This window comes from Macaca mulatta, chromosome 20 (genome assembly GCF_049350105.2).
Source record: "Macaca mulatta isolate MMU2019108-1 chromosome 20, T2T-MMU8v2.0, whole genome shotgun sequence".
NCBI classification, from domain to species: domain Eukaryota; kingdom Metazoa; phylum Chordata; class Mammalia; order Primates; family Cercopithecidae; genus Macaca; species Macaca mulatta.
In genome coordinates, this window is record NC_133425.1 from 16,109,933 (window position 1) to 16,135,638 (window position 25,706).

General features: G+C 44.7%; 1 protein-coding gene and 1 long non-coding RNA gene across 19 annotated transcripts; one reads left to right on the plus strand and one right to left on the minus strand.

Annotated features, from left to right (window-relative positions):
• Nucleotides 1-1,256: 1,256 nt before the first annotated feature.
• Nucleotides 1,257-18,422, plus strand: LOC713693 (mpv17-like protein). 18 transcript variants are annotated; one of them, XR_013412365.1, is made up of 6 exons: nucleotides 1,257-1,656; nucleotides 5,699-5,769; nucleotides 13,630-13,659; nucleotides 13,741-14,488; nucleotides 14,684-14,888; nucleotides 15,187-15,567. XR_013412365.1 is itself a non-coding variant. In XM_001108380.4 (4 exons), the coding sequence occupies exons 1-4, from the start codon at nucleotides 1,347-1,349 to the stop codon at nucleotides 13,918-13,920; spliced, it is 591 nt and encodes a 196-aa protein (XP_001108380.2). In that variant the 5' UTR covers nucleotides 1,257-1,346; the 3' UTR covers nucleotides 13,921-15,567. The 18 variants fall into 18 exon arrangements, 3 of the variants coding, with proteins under 3 accessions (XP_001108380.2, XP_077843305.1, XP_001108439.3); XR_013412367.1 differs by having other exon boundaries at nucleotides 14,684-14,861; XR_013412366.1 differs by lacking the exons at nucleotides 14,684-14,888; nucleotides 15,187-15,567 and adding an exon at nucleotides 18,085-18,422 and having other exon boundaries at nucleotides 13,741-14,559.
• On the minus strand, nucleotides 17,276-20,220 carry LOC144338353 (uncharacterized). Its single transcript, XR_013412377.1, has 4 exons — nucleotides 19,862-20,220; nucleotides 19,362-19,545; nucleotides 18,066-18,882; nucleotides 17,276-17,371 (listed from the first exon to the last, which is right to left on the minus strand). It is a non-coding gene; the product is annotated as an uncharacterized LOC144338353 (long non-coding RNA).
• Nucleotides 20,221-25,706: the final 5,486 nt, after the last annotated feature.

Sequence of the window (25,706 nt, forward strand, 5' to 3'; positions counted from 1 at the left end):
AAGATCAAGAAAAAAAGAAGCAAGGAGAAAAATGAGTTCTATGAGGTGAGAGACTCTACAGTGTCTGTTGCTTGGGTTCCCACTAACACCCCACTTTTGGGACAGTGCCTGGAAGCTGGGAGCTCAGGATATGTTTTGGGAAGTGATGATCACTGAGGTACAAACTGAAGAGGAGAAGGCACATGGGCGTCCTCTCGAATTCATAAAAGCCCTCGCATTCTAACTTTTGATATTCTCTCTAGAGGAAGTCACACAATCAGTTTAGTGTATTGCGTGTGTTGCAAATGTGAATTCGTGGCCTGCAAACATTTAAAAACACATTGCCATTTTGGGGACTGAGTTTTGCTATCCCTTCATTTCTTTTTCCCTTTTTTTTTTTTTTTTTGAGAGGGAGTCTCGCTCTGTTGCCCAGGCTGGAGTGCAGTGGCACCATCTCGGCTCACTGCAAGCTAATTACAATACTTTTCTCTTTTTTTTTTTTTTTCGTAGAGCAGGGGTCTTCCTATGTTGCCCAGGCTGGTCTGGAACTCCTGCCCTCAAAGGATCCTCCTAATTCTCCCAAAGTGCTCGGATTACAGATATGTGCCACTGCGCCCGGCCAAATGCACCTCTTTTTTTTAGTGTACAATTCAGTGGTTTTTAATATATTCACAAATCCATGTAACCATCACACCTATCTAATTTCAAAATGTTTTTGGCCGGGCGCGGTGGCTCACGCCTGTAACCCCAGCACTTTGGGAGGCCGAGACGGGCGGATCAGTCGAGATCAGCCTGGCCAACATGTTGAAACCCCGTCTCCACTAAAAATACAAAAATTAGTCAGGCGTGATGGCGCACGCGTGTAGTCCCAGCTACTCGGAAGGCTGAGGCAGGAGAATCGCGTATAGTACCAGGGAGGCTGAGGCAAGAGAATCTCTTGAACCTGGGAGGCGGAGGTTGCAGTCAGTCCAGATCGGGCCGTTGCACTCCAGCCTGGGCGACAGAGCGAGACTCCATCTCAAAAAATCTAATTAATTAATAAAAATAAATAAATAAATAAATAACCCCATTACTTCTGCCTCTGTGGCTTTGCCTGTTCTGGGTATTTTGTGTGAATGAACCCATGCATGGGGGTGGGCCGGGCACCTTTCAAATGTTCAGCCCTCACGACGGCCCGTGGCCTCTGGATTGGACGGCGCGGGCTGGGTGTGCGCGGGGCGCCCAATCGCTCCGGAGCGTCTGGAGGGGGCAGGTGCAGGTGCGGGCGGCGCGGGCTCAGGGGCTGCTGGAGGCCCAGAAGGCTCGGACGCGGTGCAGGAAGCTGCTGACCACGCTGGCTCCTGATCGCAGGCGCCCACAGCGCGGACATGGCGGGCTGGTGGCCGGCATTGTCGCGCGCGGCCCGGCGCCACCCGTGGCCCACCAACGTGCTGCTCTACGGCTCGCTCTACTCGGCCGGGGACGCGCTGCAGCAGCGACTGCAGGGCTGCGAGGCCGACTGGCGCCAGACGCGGCGCGTGGCCACGTTGGCTGTGACCTTCCACGCCAACTTCAACTACGTGTGGCTGGGCCTGCTGGAGCGCGCGCTCCCCGGCCGCGCGCCGCGCGCGGTGCTGGCCAAGTTGCTCTGCGACCAGGTGGTCGGTGCACCCATCGCGGTCTCGGCCTTCTACACCGGTGAGGGGCCGGGAGGGGGGCTCGGGGGTGGGACCCGGTATTGGGGGACTGGAGGCAGGGACTCAGGATCAAGCAGCTGGAGAGAGGGCGCTGCAGGAGCCTGGGGACCCGGGTAGGAGCTGAGGCTCTGAGACCGGGGTTGCTTCAGGGGCCTGGAGGGCCAGGGCAAAGGCTGGAGACTGGGGTGTTTGATTGCGAGAAGTTGCGGGGGGCACTGGCTGGGGAGCCGGGAAATTGGGAAGCCAGAGGTCCAGCGGGTCAGGGGCTAGGGTCGGGGCTCAGACTCGGGGGTTGGATGTAGGTCAAGGCTGGAGCTGGCAGGGCTGGGGAGGTCTTTTCCCCCTGGAAAAGGGTCCACGGGAAAATAAAGGAGATCCCAGTTCAAGGCCATAGCAGCTGCATGATCATGAACCAGTCGTGGGCAGGGAAGGGACCGACCTGCTGTTCAGAAAATCCATGCCTGGGGCTCCGGGGCCAGCACAGGAACAAAACGCAAGGGGACCCATGACCCTGGGGGGCAGAGCAGGTGGAATCTGAGGTTGGGCCTGGATCTTCAGAAAACTCATGCCCAGGGGCCTAGTCCTGCTTTGGTGACAAGATTTTCCCCCGGGGGTCCCACGGAAGACATCAAGGGACCTTGGATCCTTGTCATTGGAGGACTATATACCTGTGAGGGTTCAGGGAACCCTCTCCTTAGAAAATGCGACCCGGGCCTGGGGTGTGGGGGACGGGGGCTTGACTGTGGAAACCTTCTCTACTGCCTACAATAAGAACAATGGAAATGTTACCTGAAAAATACCGGGATTCATTCCGGAACCTAACGAGTCCCAGATGACTCCATCAAGAGGCAGGTTTTGGTCAATGGGAGTTTTACTTGGCACAAGTAAGGAAGACACTGGGCATGTTCTCCAAAGTAGTGTGTCCCCCCGAGAAGGAGACAGGAGGGTTTTATGGGGTGATGGAGAAAGGAGAGGGCGCGTGATTGCATGCAGAGTAGGAGTCCCAGTGAGTCATGATGCTAGCACATAGATTGCATAGGTTACATAGGTTATAGTCATGAAGCTATAGCTTCTCCCAGGGTGAAGACTTTAGCATGGAAATGAGGAGAGTTAACTTGGGTTCATCTATAAGTAACCTGGGGTCACTTAGGAGCTGGTTTAAACAAACAGGGTGACCTCATTCCACCCAGGGTTGGGGAACAACAGGTTGAGGGCAGGAGGCTGTAAAACAGGCTGATTGCTCAAGCTGGTTAAATTCTTGTGATCTTTGGAGATCTTCCGTCTGCTTACAGAACAGGCCCTGTGGCCTCTATCATCATTGCAATTTCTATAGCCTTGAAGGGGATGGGGCGGGTAACTGGGGAGAAAATCTCTATGGGTCTTAAGCCTGACCTTGGGATTGGGGAACACAGATTTTCCCCCAAATGGGAGGGAACTTCTCCTAAGGGCTGTTGGTGCTTTCTAAACCAGGTTGAGGTCAGACAAGCCACCATCTTGAAGAGAGCTACCCTGCCCCTTGAACCTTATTTTGAAGAGTTGGATTCACTTCCTTTCTCTACAGACCCCACCAGAAACACAAACTACCTGGTTGCCTATTGCCATTGCGGCCAACTACATGTCTATGGGATCAGTGGGTCAGGAGGACAGACAGCCTGAGAGCTAAGGCCTCCTGTTTTATCAGAAGGTCTTTGCCTGGTCCCAGGGTGTGATTTCCAGACTAGATTTGCAAACAGCTTCCTAGCACCTGTTACAGAAGCCTTGTACACTGGTGAAGGGGTAGGGGACCAGTATCCTATTGAATCCTGAAACAACTAGTGAGATTGTTCTCTTTTTCTTTTTATTTTCTTTCTTTCTTTTTTTTTTTTTTTTTTTTTTTGGAGACAGAGTCTTGCTTTATCGCCCAGCCTGTAGTGTGCAGTGGCCCGATTTCAGCTCACTGCAACCTCCATCTCCAGGTTCAAGCGATTCTCCTGCCTCAGCCTACCGAGGGACTGGGATTACAGATGTACACCACCACGCCCAGCTAATTTTTGCATTTTTAATGAAGACGGGGTTTCACCATGTTGGCCAGACTGGCCTCCAACTCCTAACCTCAAGTGATCTGCCCATCTCGGCCTCCCAAAGTGCTGGGATTACAGGCATGAGCCACCTCGCCCAGTCAGTTTTCAGTTTTTCTGGTTCAGTTTGCCTCACCTCAAATTTCCATGAAGGGGGAAGTGGAAGGGGATGGATTAGAGGTTTGCATGAGGCTCTACATGGAAATTGCACCAATCAGATGATCTTTGTGCTGGGATCACCTTGGGGAACCAGAGTGGTAACAGATTAACAACTCTGGCTTGGGAATCAGACACCTGGGTTGAACTCCGTCTGCTATTAACCTCTCTAAGCTCTTTTCCTCCTTTGTAACTCTACCTACCTTAGCGAATTGTAAGGAGGGACACATGAAATGAGGCGCATAAAGTACTTAGCATTTCATTAATGCTGGGTAAGTGGAACACAGTATTACCAATATTTTGCTGAGTCATGTAAGAATCTTCTGTAATTAACTAATAAGGCTCTTATTTCCCCTACCTCGTAATCGGGGATTGGAAAGAATTTTTAAAGTACTCTCAGTTTACAACCCTTTCTAAAATAGGAGAGCTTTGCCTTGCTACCTGAATTGCATTTTTCTTTTTTCCTTTTCTTTTTCTGAGACAAGGTCTCACTCTATTCCCTCAGGCTGAAGTGCAGTGATGTGATCACACCTCATTGCAGCCTCAACCTCCTAGGCTCAAGCAATCCTCCCACTTCTGCCTCTGGAGTAGTTGGGACCACAGGCGCGCAGCCCTATACCTGGCTGGTTTTTAAATTGTTTTGTGGAGAAACGGTCTTGATATATTGCCCAGGCTGTGAATTTCTCTTCAAGAATGTTGAAGATCAACGTTTTCAAAGTGTTTTTAGGAAGACTGAATTGGTGTTCCACTTTCAAATTTTGAATAGGGTAATACTGATGGGAAATTTGTAGTTGCCAGAGTATTTGGGTCCACTAGCCTTTTTTTATTTTTATATTTTTGAGATGGACTCTTGCTCTGTCACCCAGTCGGGAACTCAGTGGTGTGATGTCAGCTGACTGTAACCTCCAAATCCTGGGTTCAAGTGATCCTTCTGCCTCAGCCTCCTGAGAAGCTGGAATTACAGGCATGCACCACCACGCGGGGCTAATTTTGTATTTTTAGTAGAGACGGAGTTTCTCCATGGCTGGTCTCAAACTCCCAACCTCAGGTGATCCACCCGCCTCAGCCTCCCAAAGTGCTGGGATTACAGGCATGAGCCACCACAACCAGTCCACTAGCTTTTTTTTAAAAGATAGAAATTAAAATTTCAAAATGTTCAAATGTTCGACATTTCACAAAATCTTTGGAAGATAGAGAAAAGTAACCAATAGGCCCACTATTGTAACTTGATTCTTTTTCTGAATTACTATAGTTTTTGAAAAAATAATTGTTCTGCTATAACTTTTATACTCTGCTATTCTCACTTCGTATTTATCATTCCTTTAAAATTTATATAGTTTTAGAGTGGAGATTTTCTATTTTCTATTTTTTTCTATTTTCTTTTCTTTTTTTTTTTTGAGACAGGGTCTTGCTGTGTTGCCCAGGCTGGAGTGCAGTGTCATGATCACAGCTCACTGTAGCCTCCACCTCCCAGGCTCAGGCAATCCTTGCACTTCAGCCTCCTGAGTAGCTATGACTACAGGCACGCCACCACACCTGGCTAATTTTTGTACTTTTTGTAGGGATGGGGTTTTGCCCTGTTGCCCAGGCTGGTCTCTAAACTCCTGGACTCAAGCAGTCTGCCTGCCTCGGCCTCCCAAAGTGCTGCTGGGATTACAGGCTTGAGCCACCACGCCTGACTATGTTCTCTTTTCACTGTTGGATCAGAAGGGTCGTATTGATGGATGATAGTGATGGTTACTTTGCATTTTGGAATGGAAAACTTAAACATGCACTGTTATACGGTACCCTACTGAATCTTTTAAAATTCTTTTGGTGTTTTGCAAATAGGTATGAGCATTCTCCAGGAAAAGGATGACATATTTTTGGACCTGAAACAGAAATTCTGGAATACCTATCTGGTAAGTCAGGCATTTGAAAATGTAATCAGTATGTTTTTTGGTATATATATATGTATACACACACACACACACACATATATACACACACATATACAGAAAGTATTTTTCTGTGTATATATTTATAAATATTTAAAAATCTTTTAATTGACACATATATGTACATATTTTCAGTATACACATGATAATTTGATACATTTGTATAATCATATCAGGATTCTTTGTGTGTGTGTGTGTGTGTGTGTGTATATATATATATATATATATATTTTTTTTTTTTAATTAAAAAAAATTGTTTTTGAGACAGGGTCTCATTCTGTCACCCAGGCTAGAATGCAGGGGCATGATCATGGCTCACTGCAGCCTGGACCTCCTGAGCTCATGTGATCCTCCCACCTCAGCCTCCTGAGTAGCTGAGACTACAGGCATGTGCCACCACACCCAGTTAATTATTTTTACATTTTTTGGTGGAGAGAGTCTCACTATGTAGCCCAGGCTGGCCTCGAACTCCTGTGCTCCAGCGATTCTCCCACCTCAACCTTCAGTCCATTTCTATTAAACTATTCCTAAATTAGAGCTCCAGTTTGGTTGGCAGAAGGGTCCAATATTCTGACAGAGAAATCTTCAAGTTATTTTGATAGATATATGAGGAGAGGGTCTAAGAGTATCTGTACTTCTCATGAATTGGAAAGAAATAATGTCTCTGGGCCAGGCGCGCTGGCTCACGCCTGTAATCCCAACACTTGGGAGGCTGAGGCAGGCGGATCACTTGACGTTAGGAGTTTGAAACCAGCCTGGCCAATATGGTGAAACCCTATCTCTACTAAAAATACAAAAAATAGCTGGTCACAGTGGTGCATGTCTGTAATCCCAGCTACTCAGCAGGCTGAGGCATCTCCGGAGAATCACTTGAACCTGGAGACAGAGGTTGCAGTGAGCTGAGATCGCACCACTGCACTCCAGCCTGGGCAACACAGCAAGACTCCATCTCAAAAAGAAAAAAAAAAAGAAAAGAAATAATATCTCAATGTTGTCAATGATTTCTGACTTTATTCTATTAACTCTTATTAATGATCACGATTTATTTTGTGAATTTTGCAGCCCAAGTGACAACAATTTATTTTGTAAATTGGGATTCTATTTGCAAAATAGGGATTGCAGACTGAGTGGCTTAATGGAGTCATTCCCACATTCAGAGCCAGTGTTTTCAGGTGAGCTTTCTGCAGAGTCCTGGTGAAGAGAACTTTAATGTCACAAAGGTATTGATAGCGAAGGAGAAGGTTTCCAAGGGTTATTCCAAGGTTTGAAGCAAATCAGCGGTTTTACTGTTTGCTCGGCACAAATATATACAGTCCCATCCAATACGTATTTATTCATTGATTCAGTTAATATTTATTGAACAGTGTCCTTAAGGCCTGGCAAAGTCAGGGATACTTTTCATCTCTGCCCTAGAGCATGTTTGATTGCATTCATCACAAGGAGGTAAATCTTTGGGATTACAGAATGTTCACAGACTGGCCTAGGGCTTCACATGTTTTTCATTCCCTATCAAAAGCAGTGTTGAGCCACACCCAGCTATTACCTCCACAGCTTCTAGCATCATCTGTTGGATGGTACCAAGCGCCTGAGCCAGAATTACTTGATGGCTAGAGGTAGAGGATGGAGAGGTTTGAAGTCAGAGGCTTCCCGTGAGCCTCTATACTCAGGAACAGTAACTACAAGGAATGTGTTCAGAACTCTTGTGATTCCTCTTAGGGCAGAAATTGAGGACCCCATGGTGATAACCAAATATGATTTTCTTCTGTTTGTTTTGTGTGTGTGGTTTTTTATTTTTAGATGGAGTCTTGCTCTGTCCCCTAGGCTGGAGTGCAGTGGCACCACTTCGGCTCTCTGCAACCTCTGCCTCCTTGGTTCAAGCAATTCTCCAGCCTCAGCCTCCTGAGTAGCTGGAATTACAGACTTGCACCACCACATCCAGCTAATTTTTTGTATTTTTCAGTAAAGATAGGGTTTCACTATGTTGGCCAGGTTGGTCTTGAACTCCTGACCTCAGGTGATCCGCCTGCCTCAGCCTCCCAAAATTCTGGGATTACAGGTGCGAACCACCATGCCCAGTCACTTCTTTTATTTTGGAAAAAGGAACAAGTTTTTCCATTATGTTGTAAAGTCTATGGAGATATATACATCTAACTTTTTTTCTTTTTTAAAAGAGCAAGGGCCCGGGGCAGTGGTTCACGCCTGTAATCCCAACACTGGGAGGCAGAGGCGGGTGGATCACAAAGTCAGGAAATCGAGACCATCTTGGCTAACATGGTGAAACCCTGTCTCCACTGAAAATCCAAAAAATTGGCCGGGCGCGGTGGCTCAAGCCTGTAATTCCAGCACTTTGGGAGGCCGAGACGGGCGGATCACGAGGTCAGGAGATCGAGACCATCCTGGCTAACACTGTGAAACCCCGTCTCTACTAAAAAAAATACAAGAAAATTAGCCGGGCGAGGTGGCGGGCGCCTGTAGTCCCAGCTACTCGGGAGGCTGAGGCAGGAGAATGGCGTGAACCCGGGGAGGCGGAGCTTGCAGTGAGCCGAGATCGCGCCACTGCACTCCAGCCTGGGGCACAGAGCAAGACTCCGTCTCAAAAAAAAAAAAAAAAAAAAAAGAAAATCCAAAAAATTAGCAGGGTATGATGGCACAAGCCTACTTGGAAGGCTGAGGCAGGAGAATCGCTTGAAACCGGGAGGCAGAGGTTGCAGTAAGCCGTGATTGCACCACTGTACTCCAGACTGGGCAACAGAGCGAGACCCCATCTCCAAAAAAAAAGCCAGAAGGAAGTAGGCAGCTCACACCTGTAACCCCAGCACTTTGGGAGGCTGAGGCAGGAGGATTGCTAGAGCCCAGGAGTTTGAACCAGCCTGCTCAACATAGTGAAACCCCATCTCTACAAAAATAAAATAGCTGAGCATAGTGGCATACATCTGTGGTCCCAGCTGCTCAGGAGGCTGAGATGGGAGGATTGCAAGCCTGGGAGGTCGAGGCTGCCATGAGCTGTGATTGCATAGCTGCACACCAGCCTGAGTGACAGAGTGAGACCCTGTTTCAAAAAAAAAAAAAAAAAAAAAGCAGGAAGTAGCATTGGGAAAGAAAGAAGCTTCAGGCAGGGATTTGTATATGAACACAGGAATATTTGCATACTATTTTAAAAAACAGTGGTTACAATGAGTGAGTCTCATCTACCTTCAGGAAAAGAAAGAGGGTAAACCAGCGGTCTGAAGCCCAGCCCATCTGGATATTTTGTGGGAAGATTTCCTGTAATAAAACTGTTGACCAGGCAGGATGACTCAAGCCTGTAATCCCAGCACTTTGGTAGGCCGACACAGGTGGATCACGAGGTTAAAAGATCGAGACCATCCTGGCCAACTTGGTGAAACCCCGTCTCTACTAAAAATATAAAAATTAGCTGGGCATGGTGGAGGGCACCTGTAATCCCAGCTACTCAGCAGGCTGAGGCAGGATAATTGTTGGAACCCGGGAGGTGGAGTTTGCAGTGAGCCAAGATGGTACCACTGCACTCCAGCCTGGCGACAGAGGGAGACTCCCTTAAAAAAAAAAAAAAAAAAAGAAGAAGAAAGAAAAGTGTCTTCCAGGTGCTGTCTTAGGTGTGTTAGTGGAAGATACCCAAAGAACCATATAAAACACAGATTCTGACCTAAAGGGACTTAGAGTCTAGTGGGATAGATAGATAAATAGACAAGTCATTAACTAGAGTTTGACCAGAAATGCTTTCAGATTCCAAGAGTACTTAGCACAGCGAGGAGGTGTAGAGATGGGAATCAAGGAAGTCTTTCTGGGGCCAGGCACCAGTGGCTCATGCCTGTAATTCCAGCACTTTGGGAGGCCAAGGTGGGTGGATTGCTTGAGCTCAGGAGTCTGAGACCAGCCTGGGCAATATGATGACGAAACCTCATCTCCAGAAATACAAAAATGAGCTGGGCATGGTGTCTGGCACCTGTAGTCCCAGCCACTCAGGGAGGCTGAGGTGGGAGGATCTCCTGAGCCCAGGAGGTCGAGACTGCAGTAAGCTATGATTGTGCCACTGCACTCTGGCCTGGGTAACACAGCGAGACCCTGTCTCAAAATGAAAAAATTAAAAAAAAAAAAAAAGGATCTGGAGTTATGCACATACTGGGGGACAGGGCATTCCAGGGGCAGAAGAGCTGAGTGGAGTTACAATGTGTAAAGCACCATGGTATGCCTGGAGGGGAGAAACCACAGGCAGTTTGGTGTTCACAGAGTATTTGTTGAGCAACTTGGAATGAGTTTGGATCCTGGAGACTGTTGAATGCCTGGAGCTGAGGATCTTGAACTTCACAGTTAGGTAATGGCAGCAAAGGAAACCAAAGTTGGGAGTTATCGTAACCAAGTTCATATAAGAAATAAGGCAGGACATTGGGTGTGGTGGCTCATGCCTGTAATCCTAACACTTTGGGAGGCTGAAGCAGGAGGATCCCTTGAGGTTAGGAGTTTGAGACCAGCTTGGGCAACACAGCAAGACCCTGTTTGTGTTTAAAAAAATAAAACTGGCCAGGCATGGTGGCTCACGCCTGTAATCTCAGCACTTTGGGAGGCCGAGGCGAGAGGGTCACTTGAAGTCAGGAGTTTGAGACCAGCCTGACCAAAATGGTGAAACCCGTTCTCTCCTGAAAAATACAAAAAATTAGCCGGGTGTGGTGGCACGCGCTTGTCATCCCAGCTAGTCAGGAGGCTGAGGAAGGAGAATCACTTGAACCTGGGAGGCGGAGATTGCAGTGAGCCGAGACTGCACCACTGCACTCCAGTCTGGGTGACAGAGCAAGACTCCGTCTCAACAAACAAAACAAAACAAACAAACAAACAAAAATGAGGTGAGTTCAGTTTGGGAAACATTGAATGCCAGATGTCTTTGGGCTATTCAGAGGGAGATTGCCGAAGCACAGAAGAGAGTTCATGGCAGTGTTTAATTATTTTTAGTGCTCACATGTCCCAGATTCGGCCAGTGGGAGTCCCTCCAAGCTGGTTCCTGTGTCCTGTGACATCACCCGTCTTCTTTCTCCTTTTCTTCTTTCATAAGCCACTTCCTTTCTGGCATGACAGTATGTTCCAGAACCATCTTGTACCTTGCACCTGCCCTGCCCTGGCCCTACAATCAGCCAATTCTCTGAGGCATCCTGATTTCTTTTGGTGAGGGAATGGTTTGGGAACAAAATATACTACTGCATGATACCACATTCTGACGAGAAAAAAACACAGCCATAAGAAATAAAGCCATGGACAGGCACGGTGGCTCACGCCTGTAATCCTAACACTTTGGGAGGCAGAGGTGGGAGGATTGCTTGGGGCTGGGAGTTCAAGACCAAACTGGCCCACATAGTGAGGGCTCATCTCTATTAAGAAAAAAAAAAAAGAAAGAAAGAAGGAAAGCCATGTTTGGATGAGTTTAGTCTTTTGATTATTTTTGCTAAAGTTTTAAATTCTTTTTTTTTTTTTTTTTTTTTAAAAGACAGAGTCTTGTTCTGTTGCCCCAGCTGGAGTTCAGTGGTGCAGTCTTGGTTCACTGCAACCTCCACCTCCCAGGTTCAAGCGATTCTCCTGCCTCAGCCTCTTGAGTAGCTGAGATTACAGGTTCCTGCCATCATGCTCTGCTAATTTTTGTGTTTTTAGTAGAGATAGGGTTTCTCCATGTAGGTCAGGCTGATCTCAAACTCCCCACTTCAGGTGATCCCCCGCCTTTGCTTCCCAAAGTGCTGGGATTATAGGGGTATATTTTGTGTTTAAAGTATATTTAAAAATTAAGGGCCAGGCTCAGTGTCTCATGCCTGTAATCCCAGCAGTTTGGGAGTTCGAGGTTGGCAGATCGTCTGAGGTTGGGAATTTGAGATGCACAACAAGAGCGAAAGTCCGTCTCAAAAATAAATAAATAAATAAATAAAAATATACATTATGTTCAGGTGCGGTGGTTCACACCTGTAATCCGAGCACGTTGGGAGGCCGAGGCGGGCAGATCACCTGAGGTCAGGAGTTCGAGACCAGCCTATCCAATATTGAGAAACCCTGTCTCTACTAAAAATACAAAAAATTAGTCGGGCGCAATCGTGTGCACCTGTAATCCCAGCTACTCGGAGGCTGAGGCAGGAGAATCGTTTGAACCCGGAAGGTGGAGGTTGCAGTGAGCTGAGATTGCACCATTGCGCTCCAGCCTGGGCAACAAGAGCGAAACTCCATCTCAAAAAAAAAAAAAAAAAAAATATATATATATATATATATATATATACACACACACACGCACATTATATGTATTATCTACTTTTGAATATAAACATAAATATTATAAAACTTTTATTGCAATTGTTCATTTTAGAAACTTCAAAAATACAAATTAGTGAAAGAAAAAAATAAGTCTATAATACCACTTTTAAGGACTATTTTAAAAACTTCTAGCCTTTTTTTTGAGGTATAATTTACATACCAAGACTTAAAAAAAAAAAAATTTTGTAAAGGTGACTTTTTCATCAGACTGTATAGGATAAAGCTTGTTAAAATGTCTATCTAAGATACTTTGTAATATATGAAAATTTCAGCTAAACTTGTTCTATAGCATTACATGGTTTGAATATATTACTAGAAAATCATTCCATAAACAATGGTTTGGTATATAGTATTAACAATTCAAGGCTGGGCACAGTGGCTCATGGCTGTAATCCTTTGGGAGGAGGCAGGCAGATCACCTGAGGTCAGGAGTTCAAGACCAGCCTGGCCAACATGGTGAAACCCTGTCTCTACTAAAAATACAAAAATTAGCCGGGCATGGTGGCAGGCGCCTGTGATCCCAGCTACTCAGGAGGTTGAGGCAGGAGAATCGTTTGAACCTGGGAGGCAGAGGTTGCAGTGAGCCAAGATCTTGCCACTGCATTCCAGCCTAGGCAACAGAATGAGACTCCATCTCAAAATAAATAAATTAATTAATTTGGGTGAGGTGACTCACGCCTGTAATCCCAGCACTTTGGGAGGCTGCGGTGGGCTATTACTTTTGCCTGGGAGTTCGAGACCAGCCTGGACAACACAGAGATTCCGTGTCTCAAAAAGAAAAAATTAAATTAAAAAAATAAAAACTAAAGAATTCATTGATGATTCTGTTTTTACAAATATATTCCTGCATCATTTTTCCATGGTAAACAGGAAATGGCGATGCATAAATATATGTTGTCATTTCCAAAGCGGCCGTCTTCCAGAATTGGTACTGATTCTAGTAGACCTTTCATCCTGGTGTTAAAAATATAATTAATACAAATGTCTTGTACCTAATAGCTTTTTTTCCCCACAATTCCCCAACCCCCTCACTCTAGAGGCCTTAAGTAGTCTAATTTAATCAGCTTAGTCTGAAATGTAATACTACCTCAGCATCTAGTTGGCCTAGTATTTCTTACTCTTTTATGGAATGAACTGTGCAACTGTTTTGTGTGGTTAAAAGGTATGCTAGGCCGGGTATAGTGGCTCACACCTGTAATCCCAGGCCAAGGTGGGCGGATCACCTGAGGTCGGGGGTTGGAGACCAGCCTGGCCAACACGGTGAAAACCCATCTCTACTAAAAATACAAAAATTAGCCGGGTGAGGTGGTGTGCGCCTGTAATCCCAGATACTCAGGAGACAGAGGCACGAGAATTGCTTGAACCCAGGAGGCAGACGTTGCAGTGAGCTAAGATTACACCACTGCACTCCCGTCTGGGCAACAGGGTGAGACCCTGTCTCAAAAAATAAAAAATAAAATAAATAAAAAATAAAAGGCATTCTAATAAAGTTGTTGCTTTTTTTTTTTTTTTTTTTAATTCCAGAGCGGACTGGTGTACTGGCCTTTTGTACAGGTAAGTTCCGCCTACTCAGTAATATTAACTCAGGGCTTTGGTTTCCATGTGGCCCTAACGAACTCTCTGTCTCTGTTCCAGCTGACCAACTTCAGCCTTGTTCCTGTTCAATGGAGAACAGCTTACACTGGAGTCTGTGGTTTTCTCTGGGCCATCTTCGTCTGTTTTTCCCAGCAGAGTGGTGACGGCACATTGAAGTCAGCTTTCACCATTTTACGTACAAAGTGGACCAGTGCCATAGAAGGGTCCCCGGAGAAATGAGAAGTCAAGGACTCTCTTAAAGGGACCACATATTTGACCTAAAATGCACAGAATTGCCTGCAGACAAAATACTTGATGTGCCAATTATGCATTTCATTTTGAGGAATTACTGCTATTTGTAGACCCATTTTTAAAAAAATTATCAATGATTATTTTTGAATTGTATTCAGACATTTTTTTCTCTTCTAGTCTGAAATATTACTTCTCGAATATTTTGGTTAATATGAATAATAGTGGCAAAATGGCATTTCAGAATTATCAATATTTCTAATATTTTAATGCAAGTTTCAGGAAACTTGGTTTTGATTGTTTACATTTCTATTCTAAAATCTCAGGTTATCTCCTGAACACTTTTGGGCAGATGAACTTTTATACTAAAAAATAGTTCTTATAGTGAATTTTAATTTACATAGAACTCAGTCGAAATGAAGATTTAATAACAAGATTTCTTTCCTCAAAACATAATTTGTTGTTATTTTGATACTAAAATTTAGTAAGTACTTTTTTTTTGTTTTGTTTTCTTTTGTTTTGATATGGAGTCTTGCTCTGTCGCCCAGGCTGGAGTGCAGTGGCGCGATCTCAGCTCACCGCAGCCTCCACCCTCCGGGTTCAAGCAATTCTCCTGCCTCAGGCTCCTGAGTAGCTGGGATTACAGACACATTACACCATGCCCGGCTGATTTTTGTATTTTTGTTTTGTTTTGTTTTGTTTTGTTTTTGTTTTTGAGATGGAGTCTTGCTCTGTCGCCCAGGCTGGAGTGCAGTGGCGCCATCTAGGCTCACTGCAAGCTCAGCCTCCCAGATTCACGCCATTCTCCTGCCTCGGCCTCCCCAGTAGCTGGGATTACAGGCACCCACCACCACGCCCAGCTAATTTGTTGTATTTTTAGTAGAGACGGGGTTTCACCATGTTAGCCAGGATGGTCTCGATCTCCTGACCTCGTGATCCACCTGCCTCGGCCTCCCAAAGTGTTGGGATTACAGGCGTGAGCCACCGCGCCCAGCCTAATTTTTGCATTTTTAGTAGAGATAAGGTTTCACCATGTTGGCCACAATGGTCTTGATCTCCTGACCTCATAATCCGCCCGCCTTGGCCTTCCAAAATGCTGGGATTACAGGTCTGAGCCACCACAACCGACTTTTTTTTTTTTTCCTTTTTGAGGTGGAGTCTTGCTCTGTCACCCAGGTTGGAGTGCAGTGGCATGATTGCAGCTCACTGCAACCTCCGCCTCCTGGGTTCAAATGATCCTCCTGCCTCATCCTTCAGAGTAGCTGGGATTACAGGCGCGTGCCACCATGCCTGGCTCAGTTTTGTATTTTTAGTAGAGATGGCGTTTGGCCATGTTGCCCAGGCTGGTCTCGAACTCTAGCTTTAACTGATCCACTCGCCTTGGCCTCTCAAAGTGCTGGGATTATAGGCGTGAGCCACCGCACCTGCCTCAGTAAGTACATTTCTTATGATCAAAAAAAGAGTAGTATATGATTGTCGTATTCTGTATAGAACGTATTCTATTGATATCTTCTGTTTTTATAATTTCTATAAGTAGTTTTTAATGAATGCTTCTTAGTTTTGGGCAGATTCAGTTGACTAAAGCACCTCATTTCCCAGATACATGAAATAAAACATTTGATTTCTTTTCAAATTTCACACTGATGTTATTTTGTGAAAATCAGTGCTTTAACATAAATCTTTATACTTTAAGGTAAACTTGAGAAACTTGATCTAATATTTAATATTTATTCAGTTCGTCTAACTTCTACACCATCAGATTTAAAAATTACATAACTATCTCAAGAAGTTTCACTTGGATATAGTTGTTCACACTTGTAATCCCGGCACTTTGGGAGGCAGAGGTGGGAGGATCCCTTAAGGCAAGGAGTTTGAGACCAGCCTAGGCAATATTGCAAGATCTCATCTCTATTCAAAAAAAAAAAAAAAGTTTCACTTTGGGAGGCTGAGGTGGGTGGATCACGAGGGCAGGAGATTGAGACCATCATGGCTAACATGGTGAAACCCCATCTCTACTAAAAATACAGAAAATTAGCCGGGCGCCTGTAGTCCCAGCTACTTGGGAGGCTGAGGCAGGAGAATGGCATGAACCCGGGAGACGGAGCTTGCAGTGAGCTGAGATCGCACCTCTGCACTCCAGCCTGGGCGACAGAGCAAGACTCCATCTCAAAAAAAAAAGGTTCAGCAAATTCCACCTAAGAATTCCACCAGAGTTCTGTTGTCTGCAATGTCATGTTCCACAGATTTCAAATTGTGAAGCCCTGAACTGTTAATTTATCTTGAGAATTTATATTTAAGCTTAATTTATTAAGACTACATACCTAAAAATTGAGCATATAATTTATATAATTTATTTAAGTTTCCATAAGTCATAAATATGCAGTTTCCAAGTGTATACTTCATCTGAATGTAATAAGCATTAATATATTTTACATTATCGGGACTATAGTAAATAAATTTCTAAATGGTTTGTAAAATAACTTACTTGCGTCGTTGTAAAAGTAGTTAATATAATGGAAAAAACTGTTTCATAATAAGATACATTTTAACATCAAAAAGTGTCCCAAAGTAATTGTATGTACTATCGGGCAAACCTTTACAGAAGCTGTGGTGTCACTTTTATGATGGAAGAATAGTGTTTGCTTTTGTATAAAAGTACTTAGGGCTGGGCGGGGTGGCTCATGTCTATAATCCCAGTGCTTTGGGAGGCGAAGGCAGGTGGATTGTCTGAGCCCAGGAGTTTGAGACCAGCCTAGGCAACGTGGCAATAGCCTGTCTCTCTAAAACATACAAACATTAGCCAAGCATGGTGGTGTGAGCCTGTAGTCCCAGCTACTTGGGAGACTGAGGCAGGAGGATCTCGAACCCAGGAGGCAGAAGATGAATACATCAATGGATGCAACTGAATATGATATGGTCTCTCTTGAAAGAGAGAGCAAAAGAGATTTAAATAATAACAATTATAATAAGGCTGGGTGCGGTGGTTCACACTTGTAATCCTGGAACTTTGGCAGGCCAAGACAGGCGGATTGGTTGAGGTCAGGTGTTCAAGACTGGCATGGCCGACACGGTGAAACCCCATCTCTATTAAAGATACAAAATTAGCCGGACATAGTAGTGCGTGCCTGTGGTCTCAGCTATTCAGGTAGCTGAAACAGGAGAATCTCTTGAACCTGGGAAGCACAGGTTGTAGTGAACCAATAAATATAAAAAGTATTAAAGTACTAACAGAGGAAAACTTCCACTGATCACCCTATAGCTTTAAATAACACAGAAGCATATGCCCAGTTTACTTGTAATTAAAAATCACGCATCATTCACAATTTATCAGTCTTGTTTATTTGTGAAAAACTAATACAAGTTATTCTCTTTTATCTATATTGTGATTGGTTTGGTGAGAGGGAATTGGGCCACTTGAGAGTTTGTGCATGTTTAAAATTTTCTGGCCAGGCATGGTGGCTCACACCTGTGATCCCAGCACTTTGGGAGGCCAAGACGGGCGGATCACTTGAGCTCAGGAGTTCAAGACCAACCTGGGCAAAATGATGAAACCCTATCTTTACCAAAAATACAAAAAGTAGCTGGGTGTGGTGGCTTGCACCTGTCCTTCCAGCTACTTGGGAGGCTGAGGCAGGAAGATCGCTCAAGCCCAGGAGGCGGAGGTTGCAGTGAGCCAAGCACTCCAGCTAAGGCAACAGAGCAAGACTCTGTCTAAAAAAAAAAAAAAAAAAGAAAAGAAAAGAAAATTAACTTTGGTATTTCAGGATGAATTTAAATGGGGACTTCACATCAACTGTGTTCACTACAGTGGACCAAATTAAGTGTAGATAGTCTCTTTAATAGAGAGATTATCTGGAACTGCAATTTCTTTTTTTTTTGTTTTTTTTTTTGTTTTTGTTTTTTTTTTTTGAGACGGAGTCTCGCTCTGTCACCCAGGCTGCAGTGCAGTGGCCGGATCTCAGCTCACTGCAAGCTCCGCCTCCCGGGTTCACGCCATTCTCCTGCCTCAGCCTCCCGAGTAGCTGGGACTACAGGCGCCCGCCACCATGCCCGGCTAGTTTTTTGTATTTTTTAGTAGAGACGGGGTTTCACCGTGTTAGCCAGGATGGTCTCGATCTCCTGACGTCGTGATCCACCCGTCTCGGCCTCCCAAAGTGCTGGGATTACAGGCTTGAGCCACCGCGCCCGGCCTTGGAACTGCAATTTCTAACTCATATGTCATTGCTATAAACCTTATCTGTTTACTGTTTCTCTTCCAAGGACCATCAGTCATTCTTTAAAATTCATCTGAAGCTACGAAAAGGTATTTTTTGTTACATGGGCAATTTGCTTTTAGTACAGTAAAATGTTATGTGAATTTCTACAGAATGTTTGCCAAAATGAATTAATTATATCTAGAATATGCTTAACAATATATTCTGGAGGCAGCTTTCATTTGAAATTAGGTTCATCTTCTGAGAGTATTAAAAAGTTAATGGGTTTTTGTGCCTGAAGATCTTGAGGTTGCATTTGGCTACATTTAATCCACTTTCACCCATAAGGTTTAGCATCTAAAAAAATTAAATCACTGCTAATGCAATTAAAATGATTGAAAAAGTTTCTTTTTATACTTTCAACAGCTGATACATAAAAAGGGAAATCTGGAATTTAAAGATAAAGTAAGTGCTGGAGTTGAAAGGTTAGGAACACATGAAGATCTATGAAGTGTAGCTAACCATGTGAATAGAAGGCAGTAATGACTGAGTCACATTTTTGGTATATATCAAGTAAAAGCTTGTCTTTTCCCAGTTCTCTTCTGCTTTGTAAGTGTATCCTTCTCTAACTACATCTTTATTCATCCATTTCTTTCTTCCTCTTTCTTTGTCCACAACCCAATCAAACCCACTGCTCTCTCCTCTCACCCCCTGCCCGCACCATGACCCAACCAAACCCACTGCTCTCTCCTCTCTCCCCCTGCCCACGCCATAACCCAACCAAACCCACTGCTCTCTCCTCTCACCTCCTGCCCACGCCATGACCACTTGAACATTCCGGGAGGGCAGAATAATTGTAATAAGGCGAAGGGCTTATTACACTTATTGCACTTAAGGACTTGACAGCCTTGCTTTAGAGAGGATGGTAGTGGAGGATCCTCTCTGGTCCTTGGGAGAAGAAAAGGAGAAAGGACTGACCCAAGGAGAATTTATTTATTTATTTTTTTGAGATGGAGTCCCACTCTGTTGCCCAGGCTGCAGTGCAATGGCGTGATCTTGGCTCACTGCAACCTCCGCCTCTGGGGTTCAAGCGATTCTCCTGCCTCAGCCTCCTGAGTAGCTGGGACTACAGGCGTGTGCCACCATACCCATCGAATTTTTGTATTTTTAGTAGAGATCGGATTTCACCGTGTTTGCCCAGACTGGTCTCGAACTCCTGACCTCAAGTGATCTGCCCACCTCAGCCTCCCAAACTGCTAGGATTACAAGCATGAGCCACCATGCCCGGCCTAGGAAGAATTTTGAACTGAGTAAACATCAGGTGCCTCTTTCTTTTCTGAGACTTTCTCCCTCTTTTCAGTGCCCCTTCCTTCTGACCATAGTCCTGTATCTTCCAAATTAGTTCTTATTTTCTTTCCTTCACCTTTCTTTTTTTTGTTTTTTTTTTTTTTTGAGACGGAGTCTGGCTCTGTCGCCCGGGCTGGAGTGCAGTGGCCGGATCTCAGCTCACTGCAAGCTCCGTCTCCCGGGTTTACGCCATTCTCCTGCCTCAGCCTCCCAAGTAGCTGGGACTACAGGCGCCCGCCACCTCGCCCGGCTAGTTTTTTGTATTTTTTAGTAGAGACGGGGTTTCACCATGTTAGCCAGGATGGTCTGGATCTCCTGACCTCGTGATCCGCCCGTCTCGGCCTCCCAAAGTGCTGGGATTACAGGCTTGAGCCACCGCGCCCGGCTATCACCTTTCAAAACTTCAATTTTTTCATCTGGCTGATTTCAGCTATATTATAGAAAAGTAGGGCTGGGCACAATGGCTCACACCTGTAATCCCAGCACTTTAGGAGGCTGAGGTGAAAGGATCACTTGAGGCCAGGCATTTGAGACCAGTCTGGGAAACATAGTGAGATCCTATCTCTATAAGAACAACAAAAAAATTAGCTGAGTGTGATGTCATATTCCCAGCTACTCAGGAGGCTGAGGTGGGAGGATCACTTGAGCCTGTGAGGCTGCAGTGAGCTGTAATTTTGCCATTTAGGTGACAGTGTAAGACCCTGTCTCAAAAAAAAAAAAAAAGAAAAGAAAAGAAAAGAAAGGAAAAGTAGGTTTATTAAGCTAACTTACTAAGATGCAGATAATAGCTTTTTTGAGTTTTTATTTATATTTTATTTTATGTACTTTATTGTTTTTTGGGACAGAGTCTCATTCTGTTGCCCAGGCCGGAGTGCAGTGATGTGATCTCAGCTCACTGCAACCTCCGCCTCCTAGGTTCAAGTGATTCTCGTGCCTCAGTCTCCCGAGTAGCCAGGATTACAGGTGCTAGCCACCACGCCCAGCTAATTGTTGTAATTTTAGTAGAGATGGGGTTTCACCATGTTGGCCAGGCTGGTCTTGAACTCCTGACCTCAGGTGATCCACCCACCTTGGCCTCCCAAAGTGCTAGGATTACAGGCGTGAGCCACTGAGCCCAGCCTGGATCTGTTATTTTCTAATATTCATATTTACATTGGTGCTCTGTTTTTCTGAGCTATGGACCAGAATGTTCTGTTCATATTCTGGGTAGAAACTATTGTAATAGCAATACCAATGGTTTCTTTTTTCTTATTTTTTTATTTTTTTAAATTTTCAGGCAGAGTCTCGCTCTGTCACCCAGGCTGGAGTGCAGTGACACAATCTCTGCTCACTGTAACCACTGCCTTCCAGGTTCAAGTGATTCTCCTGCCTCAGCCTCCCAAATATCTGGGATTACAGGCGCTTGCCACTATGCTCGGCTAATTTTTGTATTTTTAGTAGATACAGGGTTTTTCATCATGTTGGCCAGGCTGGTCTCAAACTCCTGACCTCAGGTGATCTGCCCGCCTCGGCCTCCCAAAGTGCTGGGATTATAGGTGTGAGCCACTGTGCCCAGCCCCAATGGTTTCATTTTTAAGTTTAAATTTTATGTTTGTGTATATTAAAATTTTGATGTAATATGATTTTGAGTGTATGAAAAATAAATTAATTTCAGTTAAATACAACAAATGCCTCTGGCTACTTTTTGTTTTTGGTGATCCGATTATTCTGGGAAATATTTAAAGATAATTAGATTTACATTCTGTAAACTTTCCTGGTTATCTTTATTGTAAATACAAGATTTACACCTTTGGATGGAGATACAAGTTGTCCCTATTTATGTATGTTCTTTACATCACTTACTGAATTCTTCCAAATGTTAGCCTATTTTTAAATTTTTTCTATTAAGTTTTTTTTTTTTTGGCCAGGCACAGCAGTTCACACCTGTAATCTCAGCTACCCAGGAGGCTGAGGCAGGAGAATCACTTGAACCTGAGAGGTAGAGGTTATAGTGAGCCAAAATTGTGACACTGCACTCCAGCCTGGGCGATGGAGCTAGACCCTGTCTCGAAACAAAGCAATACAATACAAAAACAAAACAAAACAAAAAACTTTTTTTTTTTTATTGACTCCCCAGCTGGCTATGGAAAAATGTCAGCCTATTTTACAGATATATATGTACTGTCATAAAGGTGAAAATCTAGACTTGAGTTCATTCCCAGGGGACTTCTCAGCCATTTTTCTTGTAGCATAAGTAGAAAAAAATGCAGCATTAAGATTTCTGGGCCGGGTGCAGTGACTCATGCCTGTAATCCTAGCACTTTGGGAGGCCGAGGCAGGTGGGTCACAAGGTCAGGAGACTGAGACCATCCTGGCTAACATGGTGAAACCCCGTCTCTACTAAAAATACAAAAAATTAGCCGGGTGTGGTGGCGGACGCCTGTAGTCCCAGCCACTCGGGAGGCTGAGGCAGGAGAATGGCGTGAACCTGGGAGGTGGAGCTTGCAGTGAGCCGAGATCGTGCCACTGCACTCCAGCCTGGGTGACAGAGCGAGATTCCATCTCAAAAAAAAAAAAAAAAAAGATTTCTGTTGGTCTGGTCTGGAGGCTCAAGCCTGTAATTCCAGCACTTTGGGAGGCTGAGGCAGGTGGATCACCTGAGGTCAGGAGTTCAAGACCAGCCTGGCCAACATGGTGAAACCCCATCTCTACTAAAAATACAAAAAAATTAGCCAAGCTGGTGGTGGGCACCTATAATCCCAGCTACTTGGGAGGCTGAGGCAGTAGAATCACTTGAACCCAGGAGGTGGAGGTTACATTGAGCCAAGATTGCACCACTGCACTCCAGCCTGTACAACAGAGTGAGACTCCATCTCAAACAAACAAACAAACAAGAAAGTAATGTGGTGTGGTGAACATACAGCTACTCCATAGACAGGGTAAGGCATTCCTGAAAGTAAGAGGAGAAACATATCAACCATAGGTACAATACTCATATATATGGGGAGGTGTGCTCTGCTACAAGAGTTTGTGATAAAGGATTAATATTTTTAATTACTATATTTTACAAGAATTGATATTATTATTATTATTATTTATTTTTATTTTTTTTGAGACAGAGTCTCGCTCTGTTGCCCAGGCTGGAGGCTGGAGTGCAGCGGCATGATCTCGGTTCACTGCAAGCTCCACCTCCTGGGTTCACGCCATTCTCCTGCCTCAGCCTCCCGAGTAGCTGGGACTACAGGCGCCCGCCACCACGCCCGGCTAATTTTTTCTACTTTTTAGTAGAGACTGGGTTTCACCATGTTAGTCAGGATGGTCTCGATCTCCTGACCTCATGATCCGCCCACCTCAGCCTCCCAAAATGCTGGGATTACAGGCTGAGCCACTGTGTCCGGCCAAGAATTGATATTATTTTATTATCTTTAAAGCAAATTTAGAATGCCTTTGGTCTCCAGATATTGGGATATTTGGACACTCCCAAGTCTGGGTCTGTTTAGTAAACATTATTAATTTGTTCCCTTAACTGTAAACATCTAGAGGCTAGGACTGCTTACCTTTCTGGGAATGCAGCCCAGGAAGTCCCAGCCTCATTTTCCTACCCTCAAGCAAAATGGAGTTGCTCTGGTTTGAATGCCTCTGACAGTATTCTATGTCAATAAAAATAATTAAACTCTGTAAAATATTTTAAGAGGTTTATTTTGAGCCAAATATGGGTGACCAAGGCCTGAGGCATAGTCAAAATGTCCTGAGAACATGTGCCCAAGGTGGTTGAGTGATAGCTTGATTTTATACATGTTAGGGGTACAGAAGTTACAGGCAGACATCAATCAATACATGTAAGGTGTACACTGGTTGGGCCCACAAAGATATAACTAGAAGCAGCAGGTAAGCAGGGCTGGGTGTGGGGGAAAGCTACTAGGTCATAGGTGGATTTAGATTTCCTGATGGCAATTGGTTGAAAAGGTTAAGCTCTGTAGTCCGAAGTCTGCAGAAGGAAATGTTTGTAGTTAACATAAAGGGGGTTGTGGAAACCAAGGTTCTTGTTATGTAGATGAAGCCTCCAAGTGGCCGACTTCAGAGAATAGATGATAAATATCTCTTATCAGATCCTAAAAGGTGCCAAGCTTAGTTAAATCTCTCCTGGATGAGGGAAAGACATGGAAAGGGAAGGAAATCCTCTATAGAATGTAGATTTTCCCGGCCGGGTGCGGTGGCTCAAGCCTGTAATCCCAGCACTTTGGGAGGCCGAGACGGGCAGATCACGAGGTCAGGAGATCGAGACCATCCTGGCTAACACGGTGAAACCCTGTCTCTACTAAAAAAATACAAAAAACTAGCCGGGTGACGTGGCGGGCGCCTGTAGTCCCAGCTACTCGGGAGGCTGAGGCAGGAGAATGGCGTAAACCCGGGAGGCGGAGCTTGCAGTGAGCTGACATCCGGCCACTGCACTCCAGCCTGGGCAGCAGAGCGAGACTCCGTCTCAAAAAAAAAAAAAAAAAAGAATGTAGATTTTCCCCAAAAGAGATAACTTTACAGGACCATTTCATTTCATAATACGTTAAAATAATATATTTTGGCATAAAATACTTTGATTTCTTTCAGGGCTTATTATCTGTCCTGACTAGGGTCAGGCTATAATTTGGTATCTTATTGCTACAAAGAGTCTGTTTTGTTAGTCTTAAGGTCTCTCTCTTTTTTTTTTTTTTGAGCTGGAGTGTCACTCTGTTGCCCAGCTGGAGTGCAGTGGCATGATCCTGGCTCACTGCAACCTCTGCTTCCTGGGTTCAACTGATTCTTATGCCTCGCTAGGATTACAGACGTGCACCACAATGCCCGGCTAATTTTGTATTTTTAGTAGAGACAGGGACTTCGCCATATTGGCCAGGCTGGTCTTGAACTCCCAACCTCAGGCGATCCTGCCTTGGCCTCCCAAAGTACTGGGATTACAGGCGTGAGCCACCGTGCCTGGCTTAAGATCTCTGTTTTAATGTTAATGCTGGTCAGTTGTGTCTTGATTCTAGAGGGAAGAAGGTATAAATGAGGCATGTTGACACCTCCCCTTCCCATCATGGCCTGAGCTGGTTTTTTCAGTTTACTTTGGAATGTCCTTGGCCAACAGGAAGGGTCTATTCAGTTGGAGTGGGTGGCTTAGAATTTTATTTTTGGTTTACATCTAAACTATCACAGCAAAAAGTAAGGAGGGATATTTCGTTACTGTCTAGTTAAACTGGTTAATGCAGAAAGGAAGTCTGGGCCGGGCGCGGTGGCTCAAGCCTGTAATCCCAGCACTTTGGGAGGCCGAGATGGGCGGATCACGAAGTCAGGAGATCGAGACCATCCTGGCTAACACGGTGAAACCCCGTCTCTACTAAGAAATACAAAAAATAGCCGGGCGAGGTGGCAGCGCCTGTAGTCCCAGCTACTCGGGAGGCTGAGGCAGGAGAATGGCGTGAACCCGGGAGGCGGAGCTTGCAGTGAGCTGAGATCTGCCACTGCACTCCAGCCTGGGCTACAGAGCGAGACTCCGTCTCAAAAAAAAAAAAAAAAAAAAAAAAGAAAGGAAGTCTGGAAATTCCAATTTTAAAGTAAAAGTTTGGACATTATAGAATTGATTATTTGGCATAGTTGTGATGCTTGTTCCTGCATTATGGTTTTGTTGGCAGGGCAGCCTTTAAAAACCTGTATATTTTCTTCTAGACTCTATATATACCCTATGAGTATTAGTTCCATGGTCAAACTGGCAAATTTTACCATAGGCATAAAAATAGAGAATGTGGAAGAATAGTGTCAGAGATAGTTACAAGTCCATACAATAGTAGAGAAAGTAATAAGTAATAGTGGCTTGGACTAAACATTTGTTGAATAAATATTTTAAAAAACAGGCTATCTAAAATTTGTGTTGAAGATATGAATGAATGAAGTTTCCAGACCCTTATGTGAAGTCCTGATAAGTAACCAACAATGAGGAAGGGTCCCCAGGTTGGGGAGAGTCCCAAGTTGAGGAGAATAATGAACAATTATTGTATGAACAATTGTTAGAGACAGCTAATCACCAACAATCTGCAGGCACAATTACCTCATTCCACACGTAGCACCCTCCAGCATGATCCTATAAAACTTTCCTCCAGCCCTTGCCTCTTTGCAGATAGCCCCTTCTCTGCTGTGCTGCCCATTGCAACCTTGCAACATATTTTCATAATTTATCTAATAAATCTGCCTTTCTTTACCTACAACTGTCTTGGTAAATAGCTTTAC